The following is a 15,701-nucleotide window of genomic DNA, read 5'->3' on the forward strand; positions in this document are numbered from 1 at the left end:
AGAAGCTCCAGTGTGGTGGACGGACTGGCTAACAACCTTTAGATAATTTAATGCTAAGAATTTAATTGTACTGTTAAGGGTTCTTCAGAAATAATTTTAATTAACTAGTGGTTTCTGAATGGATGAGTTTTCTTTTATATTTATATTTTAAAGAATGTTATGTATTAAAGGTAGAGAAACAAAAGAAATGTTCCTACCAAGGTATTTCTTTGAAGCAGGAAGTCAAAAAAGAGCTCCTGCAAAATTCTTCAGTTTAATTTACTTCCACCACAACAATCTAGATTTCTTGGTGATGTTCTAGACCCAAATAAGTTTTACTTTGTTTAAAAATATACTTGCCAAGGTTTAAAGATTTGCTACATCTGTAAAAATTGTGACAAATATCCATCAGTTCATAGGGATTTTTTTTTGTCATGCAGCCACTTATATGACATATGATACTGGGTTTGTTTGCTATTGTCATTAAATGTGCTATTATACTTTGAGGGATTTTGATACTTTTTGAATGTGCATTACATGTTGTACTATTGTTCTTTATAAAAAATTGTTACTTTGTGAAAAACATTTGCTTGTACTCAGAGTGGATCATGGTGAGGTTTGAAGAGGAAATGGATCTAATTTTTCGAGAGAAACCTTTGTATTCTACATTTCCTTAGCTGACAGTGTCAATGATTGTAAACTATATATTTTTGGTTTTTAAAACTCTTTTATTATTGTTTTTGCTAGCATGTGCAATATATTATTTCAGTTTTATTTTTTCTCTTCATTTTGTATTTGAAGCACATGTCACCAGCATTGGGAAGATTTTCTTTAACTTTTTTGATTTTGCAGTAATATAAGTTTAAAATATATTTGCTATAATGTCAATGCATGTCCCAAAAGCTTGAGACTATAAAAATGATGCCACTGATTGTTTAAAGAAGAATTATGGCACTTTGCTTAATGATTCTGTCTGATTCCAGAACAAGAGAATGATAAAAGAGCCATTGCACAGTGCCAAAGAAGCACAAAGCTAAACTGCATAGTGCCTATCAAGCACAAGGTCAAAGAGACCAACCAATCTCAATGGAATTTATAAAAATTTTGAGCCAAGACAAGAGGACTTGAACTTGTTTGATGTTCAAGGTTGTGGCTGTTTAATATGTGTTTAAAGGAAGGTCTTCCTTGTCCCGCATTCTACCAAATATCCCAAATTTGGCACCTACCTGGCTCATATAATCTAGTCCCTTTTCTGTCTTTCATGGTATGGCAAACTTTCTATAGTCCTGGATACTGATTGGGTAAGTGCATAATTGCTTAAATCATTTTAATTGGGCCCTGATTCAAGGACCTGTTGTGGATTTATTTTTCCTTTACTTAGAATTTTTAAACGTAAGACTTTGATAGTCTATATTCCATTCAGAACTTATTTTTTAATTTGGATTTTTAAAATATTTTTTTCTTTCTCTTGCCAATTGATAGATATACCTCATAACTCAGCCTTGCATTCCTAAGTGATCCCTATGTTTTTCAACATCCTGCTCAGGGGAGAATATATGATGATGATGATGATGATGATGATGATGATGATGATGATGAAGGGCAAAGTTTAAAATTTTTTTGAGAGTAATTTTAGGATAAGAAACATACTACCTCTCCGAATCCATAAAGTGAACTGTTTCAAGAAGTTACCGTTAAGATGCCTGCACAAACCACATGCTGCACCAGAAGATCCAGAGGGAACTTTTGGATGTGGTGATTTGAACTGTGTGGGGTTGAATGCATTTGTTTTTGTATGTATATATACTCTTATGCGGAAGGGGACTGTCTCCTAACTGGCTTTTTGTCAATGCGTCTAGCAATCATTGGTTTTGTTCTCTTTTCCTTTTATTCCCAAATTATTGTAATTTCAAAGTTAGTTATGTTTACAAGATCCATTGGAGAGACTAGTCTTCCACAGGTCTCAGGAGGAATGTATAATTGAAAATCTGTTACCCTAAAAAAGAACTATATTTCCTGGGAGCCCACCGACTTCCTTTCATTAAGTACTTCCTGTAGAGAAGGGATATTAGGCAGAGACTTGGAAGGTCAAAGCTCTTTACTTCCTGTCTCAAGTTTGGTGGTGGTAAGGTGGGCCTTTGAACTGGCTGATCAGCCATGGGCACATGGTCTTTATTTTGTATCCTCTTTATTCCTTGATTTCTAATGATCATTAATAAGTTTCCCTTAAATATAACATTGTAATATTTGAGATTTAATTTTAATCTTTATAGTGTCCCAACTTTGCCATATTCCCTCTAACATTTATTATTTTCCTTTGCTGTCATATTGGCCAATATGCTAGATGGGAAGGTACCTCAGAGTTGTTTTGATTTGCATTTCTCTTAATTATGAGAGATTTAGAACACTTTTTCATGTGCTTCTTGATAGTCTTGATTTCTTTATCTGAAAACTGCCTATTAATGTCCCTTGCTCATTTATCAAATGGGGAATGGCTTGAATTTTTGTACAATTGATTTAGCTCTTTATAAATTTGAGAAATTAGATCTCTATCACAGGTTTTTGACATAAAGAATTTTTCACAATTCCTTCCCTTCTAATTTTGGTTGCGTTGGTTTTGTTTGTACAAAAACTTTTTAATTCAATGTAATCAAAATTATTCATTTTACATTTTGTAATTATTTATAAGTCTTGCTTAGTTTTAAAATCTTTCCTTTCCCAAAGATCTGACATGTATACTATTCTGTGTTCACTTAATTTACTTACAGTTTCCTTCTTTATATTCAAGTCATTCATCCATTCTGAGTTTATCTTGGTGTAGGGTGTGAGATTTTGATCCAAACCTAATCTCTCCCTTACTGTCTTCTAATTTTCCCAGCAGTTTTTATCAAATAGTGGATTTTGGTCCCAAAAGCTGGCTCATTGGGCTTGTCATAGACTGTCTTGCTGAGGTCACTTGCCCCAAGTCTATTCCACTGATGCTCCTTTCTGTCTCTTAGCCAGTACCATATTGTTTTAATGACCACTCCATTATAGTATAGTTTGAGATCTGGTACTGCTAGGCCCCCTTCCTTCACAATTTTTTTTTCATGATTTCCCTGGATAGCTTTTATCTTTTATTCTTCCAAATGAACTTTATTATGGTTTGCTCTAATTCAGTAAAAAAGTTTTTTAATAGTTCAATGGGTATGACACTAAAATGAGTAAGAGTGATTTTAAATGGAATTTCTCTTTCTAATTTTTGCTGCTGAGATGTATTGGAAATATATAGAAATGCTGATATGTGGGTTTATTTTGTATCTTGCAACTTTGCTCAAGTTGCAGATTATTTCGACTAACTTTTTGGTTGATTCTCTAGGATTCTTTAAGTAGATCATCATATCATCTGCAAAGAGTGATTACTTGACCTCCTCATTGCCAATTTTAATACCTTCAATTTCTTTTTCTTCTCTAATTGCTACAGCTCATGTTTCTAGAAACAATGTTAAATAATAGAGGTAATAATGGGCATTCTTGTTTCACTTCTGATCTTATTGGGAAGGCTTCTAGTTTATCCCCATTGCACATGATGTTTGCTGATAGTTTTAGATATATACTGTTTATTATTTTTAGGAAAGGCCCTTCTATTTCTATACTTTCTGGTGTTTTCAATAGGAATGAGTGTTGTATTTTGTCAAAGGCTTTTTCTGCATCTATTGAGATAATCATGTGATTTTTGTTGGTTCACTATTTAATGTGGTCAATTATGTGGATGATTTTCCTAATATTGAACCATCCTTGAATTCCTGGTATGAATCCTATCTGGTCATAGTGGATAACTCTCATGATGACTTTCTGGAGTCTTTTTGCTAGTGCCCTATTTAAGATTTTTGCATCTATATTCATTAAGGAGATTGGTCTATAGTTTTCTTTTTTTGTTTTTGACCTGCCTGGCTTTGGAATCAGTACCATATTTGTGTTGTAAAAGGAATTTTGTAGAACTCCATCTTTGCTTATTCTTTCAAATAGTTTGTATAATATTGGGATTAGTTCTTTGAATGTTTGATAGAATTTATTTGTGAATCCATCTGGCCATGGGGATTTTTTCTTAGGGAGTTCTTTGATGGCTTGTTCAATTTCTTTTTTCTGATATGGGGTTGTTTAGGTAGTCTGTTTCTTCCTCTGTTAGTCAAGGAAATTTATATTTTTGTAAATATTCATCCATACCACCTAGATTGCCATATTTATTGCCATATAGTTGGGCATAATAGTTTTTAATGATTGCCTTAATTTCCTCTTCAATAGAGGTGAGGTCTCTCTTTTCTTCTTGGATACTGTCAATTTGGTTTTCATCTTTCTTTTTTTAATTAGATTGACCAGTACTTTGTCTAATCTATTTGTTTTTTCAAAGTACAAGCTTCTAGTCTTACTTATTAAATCAATAGCTCTTTGACTTTCAATTTTATTAATTTCTCCTTTGATTTTTAGGATCTCTAATTTAGTTTCATCTGAGGATTTTTAATTTGTTCTCTTTCTAGTTTTTTAATTTGCATGCCCAATTCATTGACCTCTGCCCTCCCTAATTTGTTAATAGATGAACTCAAGGATATAAATTTCCCCCTGAGTATTGATTTGGCTGCATCCCATAGATTTTGAAAGGATGTTTCATTATTGTCATTTTCTTCAATGAAATTACTAATTGTTTCTATGATTTATTCTTTAACCGATTCTGGAGAATCATATTGTTTAATTTCCAATTAATTTTTTGTTTGCCTCTCCATGTACCCTTACTAAATATTATTTTCATTGCATTGTGATCTGAGAAGGTTTCATTTATTTTTTCTGTTCTTTTGCACTTGTTTGCAATGTTTTTATGCCTAGTACATGGTCAATCTTTGTGAATGTGCCATGTGCTGCTGAAAAGGTGTATTTCTTTTTGTTCCTATTTATTTTTCTCCACACATCTACTAACTCTAATTTTTCCAAGATTTCATTCACTTCTCTTACATCTTTCTTATTTAATTTTTGGTTTGATAGAGGAAGTTTCCTTTCCCCCACTAGTATAGTTTTTCTATCTATTGCATCCTTGAGCTCCACTAGTTTCTGTTTTATAAATTTGGATGCTATGCCATTTGGTGCATACATGTTGAGTACTGATATTTCCTCATTGTCTATACTTCCTTTTATCAGGATGTAATTACCTTCCCTATCTCTTTTAACTAGATCTATTTTTACTTTGGCTTTGTCAGATATCATGATTGAATCTCCTGACTTCTTTTTATCAGTTGATGCTCAATAGATTTGGCTCCATCTTCTTCCTTTTACCCTATGCATGTCTCCCTTCCTCATGTGTGTTTCTTGTAGACAGCATATGGAAGGGTTTTGGTTTCTGCTATTCACTTGCATTTTATGTGTGAGTTCATTACATTTACATTCAGAGTTATGATCAGCTCTGTATTTCTCATCATTTTGATTTCCACTCCTAGTCCTGGATTTCTTTCTTTCACTATTTCCTTCTACACAATCAGTCCCCCTAATTCCCACCTTTATTTTGCTTCCCTTTCTACCTCCTCTCCCTTCTAATTCCCCTTAATTTCTTTACAGTCTTTTTATACTACCCCTACCCTCTCTCTCCCTTCCCTCCCCACCAGTCCTTTTGTTACCCTTCTACTTCCCTATAGAGTGCAAATCAATTCTCTGCTCCAATGTATTTTATTGTTCTTCCCCCCTTTGAGTCAATTTCAATGCATGTAAGATTTGAGTATTTCCTCTCTCCAACCTCTTTACCCTTTCATTGTATTGATGTTCTCCCCCCTCCTGCCATGAGCTTCTTTGTGAAATATAAACTTGACCCCTTTTATTTCTTTTTCTATTTCTTTTAGTATTAACCTCTTTTTTAGCTCTAGTTGTATATATATGCATATATACACACATATATGTATTTATGCATTCATATATCTATATACATATATATGTCAGCATTTCATCCTATACAGTTTGTCACTGTTGCTTCTAAGTGTAATTCTTCTACCTGCCCTGGTGATAATAACATTTTTAAGTGTTACCCAATGGCCTCTTTTCTTATAGGGATATATATCATTTTAACTTATTGGGTCTCTAAAAAATAGTTGGGTTTTTTTTTGTTTTGTTTCTCTTATCCCCCCCCCCCTTTATTCCTTTAGATGATTCTCTTGAGTTCTGTGCTTGGACATCAAATTTTCTTTTCAGGTCTGGTCTTTGCTTTAGAAATGCTTGGAATTCTTCTATTTTGTTAAATGTCCATACTTTCCCCTTTAAGAATATGGTCAGTTTTGCTGTGTAATTTATTCTTGGTTGTAGACCTAGTTCCCTTGCTTTCTGGAATATCATATTCCATGCCTTTCGGTCCTTCAGTGTAGATGCAGCCAGATCCTGTGTTATCCTCACTGTGGTTCCATGGTATCTAAATGATGTCTTCTTGGCAGCTTGTAATATTTTTTCCTTGGTCTGATAGTTCTTGAATTTGGCTATAACAATCCTGAGTGTTTTCAGTTAGGGATTAAGTACAAGAGGTGATCTGTGGATTCTTTCAATCTCCACTTTTCCCTCTTGTTCTAGAATATCAGGGCAGTTTTTTTGAATAATTTCTTGTAGTATGATGTCCAGGCTTTTTCTTTTGTCATGGTCTTCTGGTAGACCAACGATTCTTAAATTGTCTCTCCTTGAATGATTTTCTAAATCTTCTTTTTTGTGAATGAGATGTTTTATATTTTTCTCAATTTTTTTTCATTCTTTTGGTTTTGTTTTATAGTGCCTTGCTGCCTGGTGAGGTCACTTAATTCTAGTTGTTGTATTCTGGTTCTTAAAGACTGGATTTCATCCCTGGCTTTTTGGTCAACCTTCTCCTTCTGGTCTGATTTTCTTTGGAGGTCATCTTTCATCCTCTTTGCCTCATCTCTCATCTCCTTTGTCTCATCTTTCATCTTTTTTGCCTCATGTTTCATCTCCTTTGCCTCATTTTTAAGGTGGTTGATTTTGGCTTTCAAGACACTGTTTTCTTTTTCCAGATGAGTTATCTTACTTTTTAAGTTCTTTTCCCAGTTGTTTTCTGCCTCTCTTAATTGTGTTTTGAATTGCATTTTGAGTTCTTCCAAAGCCTGTATCCAATTTGCTAGAGTGTCTGTGTTTTTTCTTGATGTTCCTTTATCCTTCTCTGTTCAGTTTGCTCTTCATTTGTTGCTGTCGATTGTAATTTCTTTTTTCTTTTTCTGTTTTTTGCTCATATTTACCCCTTCTTTACTCCCTGCAGTTCCCTGCCCTTTTGATCATTTCATTTGTTTTTGTGGGTTTGGGCTCTTCTGTCAGCCTTCACCCTTGGAGTTCTGTCAGCAAATCTCTCAGGTCATTCTGTGGGGGAGGGGTGTTGGAGCTTGAGTTTCCCTGAGCTCTGGAGGCCTTGATGGGATTAAGTCCAGCTGAGTTGAAGAGCTGGATGTGCCCTGAGTCCAAAACCTCCAGGGGGGGCATTATGGAGTGTCTCCACTGCTACAACTAGGCTACCTGCTCTGAGTTCTGCACTTCTTCAATTAACTGTTTTCCCACCCCCTGTTTGATGCTCTGAGCCTGGCACAGCTTTGCCCATAAGGTACTCCCTCCAGACCAACACCTTTGCCTACCCAGAGGTTCCAGGCACCACTGGAGGCTTAGTGCTCTAGGTAGGGGAAGCGTCCTGGGACCTTCCTTCTTCCTTCCCCTTAGACTGGAATGTTCTTGAATTCCAGCTTTTGGGGGCATACTGTTTACATTGAGTCTAGCAGGATGGTTCCTTGGCTCTGTCTTGTTTTTAGGTTTTATTTTCAGTCCCCTAGGAGCATTTAGTTTGTAATCGGTAAGGAAGGGTTTTCAGAGGTCTGAACTTACACTGCCTCTATGCCCCCATCTTGACTCCACCTCCCTAATTGCCTTTCTAATATCTATTTTACTTTATAGTAAGTATTTTCAAGTAGACATGCTATGGGAAATACTATTCGTTATCCCTATGCACTTTATTTTCTTTATCTTTAAATTGAGAGTATTTGACCAGATGATCTCTGAAATCTTTTCCAAATCTGAATCTATGTGCATCAGCTTATAATATTACTATGTTTACAATTAAATAGTGTAAGTTCTTTTTTTTTAACTGTGAAAATAATAAACCACACTATTCTATTGTGGTAGATAGCTAAAATGACTGATATTGATTGATATTTTTAATGTCTTAGTATTATATAAATTAATTTAAATATTAAAAAATATTTACCTTTACCCCCATTCTTCCATATCAGTGGAGTCAAACACAAATAGAAATGGGGTCCATTAATCCGTACATGAGGATCTCTATAGGCTACACATTGGCTTAATAATGGTATCTGACTTACTGTGTTTTTATTTCTTTTGTTACATCTTTCCCAATTTTGTTAAATATTTCCAAATTCCTTTTTAATCTGATTTTAGCTTCACTTGAGAGCATGTGGCCTGTGGGCTTATGTGCTTGACATCTTTTTCTAGATAAAACATTCTCCTCTTCCTTGCTAAATTATTTAACTATTTCCATTTTTTCATACTTTTTCAGCAATGGGTCAGGAATCTGGCAAACCCACCTGGCCAAAACCAGCTGGAGGCTATCAGACAATAACAGGCAGGAGATATGGAAGAAGACATGCATATGTCAGTTTTAGACCATCTTTAACCAATCAAGAAAGGAGCTCAAGTGAACAGAGTGGTGAATGTGAAGGATTGGAACTAGATGATGTTCAAAAGAAAAAAGCATCATGTGAGTAGTGACATGATTACTTCATTGATTATTAATGGTTAATTTTTAAATATTCTTTGAGATTACATATAAATTACAGTTAATTGTTTTCAGTAATTCTAAATGAACTCAGCTCTAAACATTTTGTCTCAGGACATATTTTACAGTCAGATTTAATATTTTTATTCTGTGTTTAGAAAAGAAAGTAAAATAGGGCAAATGATTAAAATACAGTAAAACTGTCATAACAGTAAATATAATTTGCCCCTCTGAAAGAGTGATAAAACTGTTTCTGTAATTACGCAACCCCTTAAAGTTTTAAGATATAGTTTGGTATGCTGAAAAAGCAAATGAATAGGAGACCCCCGTTTTTTTGAGTAACTAGTCATGTGACCTTGGGAAACTTAATTCACCTCTCAATCTTAATTTACTAATTAGTTAAAATGAGATGTTGGAACAGATCTCTGAAGTTCTTACCAGTTACCAAGTGGTCAGTCTAGGTTGTCTAGTCTAGCCTCCAAACCTCACAGAAATAACTCATCATCTCTCAAGTTATTGTGACTTATGTCATTGTGACTCTTAGCAAGCTAATCACTCAGGTTTTTAGTTGGACTTGTGAGAGACTCCCCCAATAGTAGATGAATTAAGGGGAAGTACTCATTTTGGTAAAATAGTTGAAGAAGCAAGTGAACATTTTAGGTAAGTAACTTGTAGAACCTTATTCAAAGACGTAAGGGGTTACTTGATTGGTATAGTGTTCTCATTATATATTTAGTATTGAATCAAATTTTATTACCTTTATCTAAATCTGTTTTCTTACATTTTCCTATGAAGGCTGCAGTCCACTGGTTCAAGTTCGCCCTGCATTATCAGGTATACCTTTGTTAGAGAATGCTGGAGCTGAAATTCCCATTTGTAGAGCAGCACTGACTCAAGCTGAGAGAAGTTCATCACCATTTTCTGCTATACATCATAGTTTGGAAGGCAATGAGACTGCAAGGAGCAGTTTGAATCTTGATAACAGTTCTGCGCACTCTTCAAGGTATACTTCAAGAAAGTATAATGTTTCATATGTCAAAAACGGAATTGCTTTTGTAAATATTGACTCTTATGAGCCAGACAGCAGTGATGGAGAAGACAGTAGCCAAATTGGTATTTCCACAGTAAAAATGGAAACTGGCAAATTTCAGGAAACATTGGATCATATGCTATGTGACCTGGAAAAGGGGGTAGATTCTCTCAGTGGTTTACAATCTAAATTTTCCACTTATAATTTAAGAGAAGGGTTTGAAGAAATAACCCCAACATCACTAGTGAAATATTCTGGTAGTGATACTGAATTTATACATCACAATAACAGGACACTTGAGAGGTCTTCTGCTGAAGATGAAGCTGTTGCAAAGAAATACCTAAACTATTCCAGTTGTGAGAGACAGAGGAAAAATGTAATTGAAGTTCCAGTCAGAACTCCGGTGGATGTCCATTATGAATTAAATACTAGTGATGGAAAAAAGGACCAGGGAAATTCATCTGAATTGGTAGTGAGGCCCAAAGTTAGAAAACAGACAGGTACAAGCCAGTTGGACAGGAAAAATCTTTTTAATAGTGATGAGGATGAAAAAAACAGTGTTGAAAGGTGGCGAGAGACCTCAGAAGCTGAGGAAATCCATTCAGAAGGTCTTTTGAGAAGCCTTAAAGAAAAAAATAATTCAAGCATGTTCTTTGACCCAAGAGACTATGAAGGTGCACAAAAGAAAATGAAATATAATCAAATTAAACCAGAAAATGTAACCGTACAAGAAAGGCAAGCCATTGTAGATGATAACACCTTTTGGAATAGTTTTGAAGATTATTGCAGATACTACTACACAGGTGAAGATAGGTAAGCTTTTCCTCTCAACTAGAAATAGAATTCTTATTATATAATTGTATTGAATGGAATTATTTTACCAAGCATGAAGTAAAATATCCAGTTATCTCCCAACTACATCAGAGAATGAGTTATTAAAAAGACAAACAGTCCCTGCCCTCAAGGAATTTGAGTCCTAATTGGGAAGACTTAAATAAATAGTAAATCTTAGTTTACTAAAATGTTTGATTCAGTCTAACACATACAAAACAATTGCATGCAGCAGATGCTAGATAACCTTGGCTGAGAAAGCTCTAACAGTTTGGGGAAAGAGGATGGTTGTTACTACCATAAAGCCCCCTTTTAGAAGGTAACCTTTATGTTGAGATTGATAAGTAACTCTTTATCTGTAATGACCATATTCTGAATTTTTCCAGAAAGGAAACAAAACAAATTATTTTCCTTTGTGTTTACCACCCTCAAACCACAGTGGGGGAAAGGAGGTTCAGTCAACTACACATTAATGGGAATTTTCTTTGAGCCTCTGCTGAATTTCATTATTCTTACAGCCTAACTTCTTTTAGGTCAAATTTCTTTTTAGCCTTTGACAATTGGGCCATTGCGTATTTGAATAGTTTTACTGAATGCTGGAATTAACTGCTTTCCTCTTATATAAAGAATTCTCTAATCTGTCTGGAAAAGATAGTAAAAACAAAATATTCCCTTACATTAAACTTGAATCATAGGGGGCACCTGGGTGGCTCAGTGGATTGAGAACCAGGCCTAGAGATGGTTCTAGGTTCAAATGTGGCCTCAGACACTTCACAGCTGTGTGACCTTGGGCAAGTCACTTGACCCCCATTGCCTAACCCTTAACACTCTTCTTCCTTGGAGCCAATATACAGTCTTGACTCTAAGACAGAAGGTAAGGGTTTAAAAAGAAAAACAAAAAACTTGAATCATTAGGTTTGCTTTATTTCATAGTCTAAAATAGTAACCCAAATATTTATTTCTTTGAGATATAGAATGTAAAAAGTGACTTAAAAAAAGTTAAAATTTCATTGCTGTTGTTTTTGAAGGAGTTGAAGTAGACAGGTCATTGTCTAAAATACTAGATGATAGAACCTTAACATTGCAGAACTTACTTAGATGTGTGGAAACCTGCAAAATCAGGCTTTTTATATATACCACAGAATGAGGTATAAAAAATGAGTTATAATATAATTCAGAATTAATATTTACATATGTAAGCCTTTAGTTAACATATTGCATACTTTACTAAAGTTGGCTTATTGTAGAGCATTTTTGTTTTAAAAAATGGAGAACTTAGTTCATTAATCATGAAAATTAGAAATTTTTGCTTAATTTGCCTGCTTAGCTGATTTGCCTTTTCCCCCCACTAACATTTCTGGTTTCTGAGTACTTTTGATTGCATTGGACAGTAGCTAATTTTGTGCTAGAAACAATTAAATGTTCTTGGCAGAACGACAATTTCTGGTTGTGGGATTTTTCCCCCCTCCTAAACCAACAATAATTTCATATTTCCTCTGAATTTTTATCTTCATTGTTCTTTGGTAGAACATAGGATTTTGAAAAAGGGAATGATTCTTTATGTATAATTTTTTTATACTCTTTACAGTGTCATGTCACTCCTCGTTTAAAATTTGTTGATAATATATTAAACTCTTACAGGCTGAGGGATATGTGTGTGTGTGTATGTATATGTATACATACACACACACACAGATATATATATATATGCACATATATATGAGATATATAAGTATGAATAACTCTATCCCTGCTTAAGAAGAGCTTATATTCTAATAGGGAAATCAAAGTCATTGAATTTGATAGGTAATCTCAGGAAAATTGCCAACCAAGAAAAATGTAAACAAGGTACTGTTGCTCTCTTAAAATTATTTTCTAGCATAATATTTTGTTAACAGAACTTCTTTTGCCTTTTGAATATTGAATCTTTAGTGTCATAGGAATTCACAGATTTATAGATTTGTAATTGAAAGGGATCTTTGAGCTCCTGCAGTTTCTTAATAAGTTTCCTTAATATACTTCTTAAATAGTATACCATTATGTGTTGTTAAACACAAGGTTTTATTTTGGAATAGAAAGTCTTGAAGGTAGGAGAATGGTGAGTGGGGAGGCTTCTCCAGTTGAAAGAAGCTCTTATTTTTTTCAGTCTTGTTAGTAATGTATTAGCTCATATAACCTACATTTGACAAGCTGTCTCAAATTCTAAATGAGTCTAATTTTATAGCATTCTGACTTAAGCAGGCATATTGAAACATCAGAAACATTTGATATTTCTTCTAGAAATTTATTTTAAAAATGTAAAAAAAGAAAGGAGTTGTACCTGTAACTGAGTAAGCCATTAGTAAAAACAAATATGTATTTTAGTGGCTTACTTCAGTAGACTTCATAATTTTCTAAAAAGTAATACTATTTCTCTTTTTTATTCCCTTTTTACTTTAACTTCTCATAGTTTTCCTTTTCCCTGCTTTGACTTTGTTGCTGTTTCTTCTCTTAGTGCAGCCTCTTCTGTTTAAAAGTAGTATATTGGTGAAGAGGAAGCATACATTTCTCCATAAGCACTCTGAGAAAATAAATATGAATGATTCAAACTCATTTAACTTTTAAAGTTATTTATTCCTTTTTTGCTTTGTTTCATAAAAATTTTAGTGGTTTAGCTTCTATATTTTTGCAGGCATGTTTATATATAACAGTTATAAGGGAAAGAATGCTGATCTAGAGCATAGCTAAAGTTCAATCAGCTAGTTAGAGATTATAAAAATTATACATATTACCTTCTGATATATTTTATTTAAAAATGTAAAGAAAGTGGGTATTTTCTTTAGATATTTGTATATATCTTAATGAATGCATGATGCTTTTTCTTCTGGTGTAGTACCTCCTAAGCATTCACCTGAATGAAACCACAGTTAGAAATATAATACTCTCAGGGATAAAAACAACTTTATCTGAAATTGCTATGGGCTTTTTGAAGGAACTGAAGCAATTCTTATTAAATTAGAAGTGCAAAAAAGAGTTTTGATAACCTGCACACAATAACCAGGTTTGGAATTGGGCCAGAAAGCTAGAGTTAATGTCCTATTCATATAAAATGAGAACTTCAATAACCATGTGGAGCCAAGACCTTGATTTTTGTAAAGATGATTACTCTGAACTTAATAAACACCAAATAAAATGAGTATTTTTACATATGTAGTAGGACAGAAAAATAATTTTTTATGAAATTTCAAGTTTCTGTTATATATAGCTTACATTTCATTTTATATGTTCAACTTATACCTCTCAGAGCTGTCTTACGTCTGCTCATTTCTGACCTTCCTCTTTTCCAAAGACCTTGATTTAGAAGACCCTTTCAATATAATCTTAGCCTCTATGAACATATGCTCACACAATGTGATAATATGCTGTTTAAAAATAGCAAGCTGCAAAAGGATGACTGGATTTTAAATTCATTCATTGAATTTTAGAATACTAGAGTTGGGAAAGAAGTTTTCTATTCCTAATGCTACCAGAAGTACAAGTTCCCTCTAAAACATTTGTAAAAAATATTTTTGAAAATCTCTTATGAACAAGGCAGTGTTTTATAAATTCTGAGGATATAAAGGTATATAATAAATAATTCCTAACCTCACAGTTTGCTATACCAGTAACATAACATTTTACTTATTTGAAATCCAGCAATCTGACAAACTAAACTATCCAGGAAAAAGCCAGAAACCATAAAATAAGCAAGAAAGGTTCAGTCTAAAGCAGATAATTAACCATGGAAAAATGCATATTAAAATTTTTTATATTATTTTTTTACATAATGAATGTCACAGAGTCCATGTACTTAAAAACTCATGCTCTTTACTAATAATATGTATTTTGGGGGGCAGCTGGGTAGCTGAGTGGATTGAGAACCAGGCCTAGAGATGGGAGGTCCTAGGTTCAAATCTGGCCTCAGACACTTCCCAGCTGTGTGACCATGGGCAAGTCACTTGACCCCCCCATTGCCTAGCCCTTACCACTCTTCTGCCTTGGAGCCAATACACAGTATTGACTCCAAGATGGAAGGTAAGGGTTTAAAAAATAATAATAATATGTATTATTATCCTCACTGAAAATTTATTTTATGTAAAATTCTAACAAGCTTGGTTATCTGTTTCCCCAACATAATTCAGTTGTTCCTCACAATCATTCTGTGTAATAGGTGTATTTTTTATCTACATTTTACATTTAAGGAAACTGAGACATCTTCAGTGATTTTCCTCGTCATACAATTAGTATGTACCTATATGATAGAAATTGGATCTAGAGTTTCCTGGTATTAAATTTAAAATTCTATTATGCCATATTTCAAACCCATAATATAGCAATATTTGCAAATTAGAAAGGAGAAATGGTCTTTGAAAAGTAGAAACCTTGCCCATAGTTAGAATGTATAGCTGCCAGCTATGAATAGACTGGGGGTAAAAGACAGATTCATACATGTCATGGAAATCTGGAACCATGGCAGCAAACATTTACTAAGTGCTTATTACATGTTAGGCACTGTTCTAAGTGTTGAGTACAAAAAGGGAAAAAAATACCCCTTGCCTTCAAAGAGTTCACAATCTAATTTAAGCAGTCAACAATCTAACCAATATATACAAACAAGCTATATACAGAATAAACCAGAAATAATTAAGAGAATGAAGGCACTAGAATTAAGAGGGTTTGGGAAAAGCTTACTGTAGAAAATTATATTTTCATTGGGTCAGGGAAGCCAAGGAAGCTAATAGGTGGAGATGAAGAGGAAGAGCATTCCAGGCACGGAGACATGTTGAGTTTAAGATCTCTACTAGACATGCAGTTCAGAGATGTCTAAAAGGCAATTAGAGATCAAGCTTGGAGGGGGAGGTTAGTAGAGTTGGAGCAGGATAGGTAGATTTGAGAATATTTAGCTTAGAGAAGGTAATTAAATCTGTGGAAGCTTTACCATCCAAGGGAGTAGAGAAAAGGACTTAGGACAGAGCCCTGTGTGGCACTGACAGTTAAAGGGCTTGAACTAGATAAGTAACCAGCATAGGAGACTTGAGAAGAAGCAGCCCAATA

At 34.1% G+C, this 15,701-nt stretch overlaps 1 protein-coding gene across 14 annotated transcripts in view; it reads left to right on the forward strand.

Moving 5' to 3' along the window:
- PJA2 (praja ring finger ubiquitin ligase 2) overlaps positions 1 to 15,701 on the forward strand; it is a 91,400-nt gene that overhangs the window by 23,263 nt on the left and 52,436 nt on the right. For 10 of the 14 annotated variants that reach the window (XM_007486488.3, XM_056824707.1, XM_056824710.1 and 7 more), the window contains exons 2-3: positions 8,549 to 8,749; positions 9,563 to 10,610. In XM_007486488.3, the coding sequence (XP_007486550.1) occupies positions 8,551 to 8,749; positions 9,563 to 10,610 (1,247 nt within the window). In that variant the 5' untranslated portion in view covers positions 8,549 to 8,550. The remainder of the gene's footprint in view (positions 1 to 8,548; positions 8,750 to 9,562; positions 10,611 to 15,701) is intronic. The other 4 variants (XM_056824715.1, XM_056824717.1, XM_056824716.1 and 1 more) reach the window with 1 other exon arrangement.

This window comes from Monodelphis domestica, chromosome 3 (assembly GCF_027887165.1).
Source record: "Monodelphis domestica isolate mMonDom1 chromosome 3, mMonDom1.pri, whole genome shotgun sequence".
NCBI lineage: Eukaryota > Metazoa > Chordata > Mammalia > Didelphimorphia > Didelphidae > Monodelphis > Monodelphis domestica.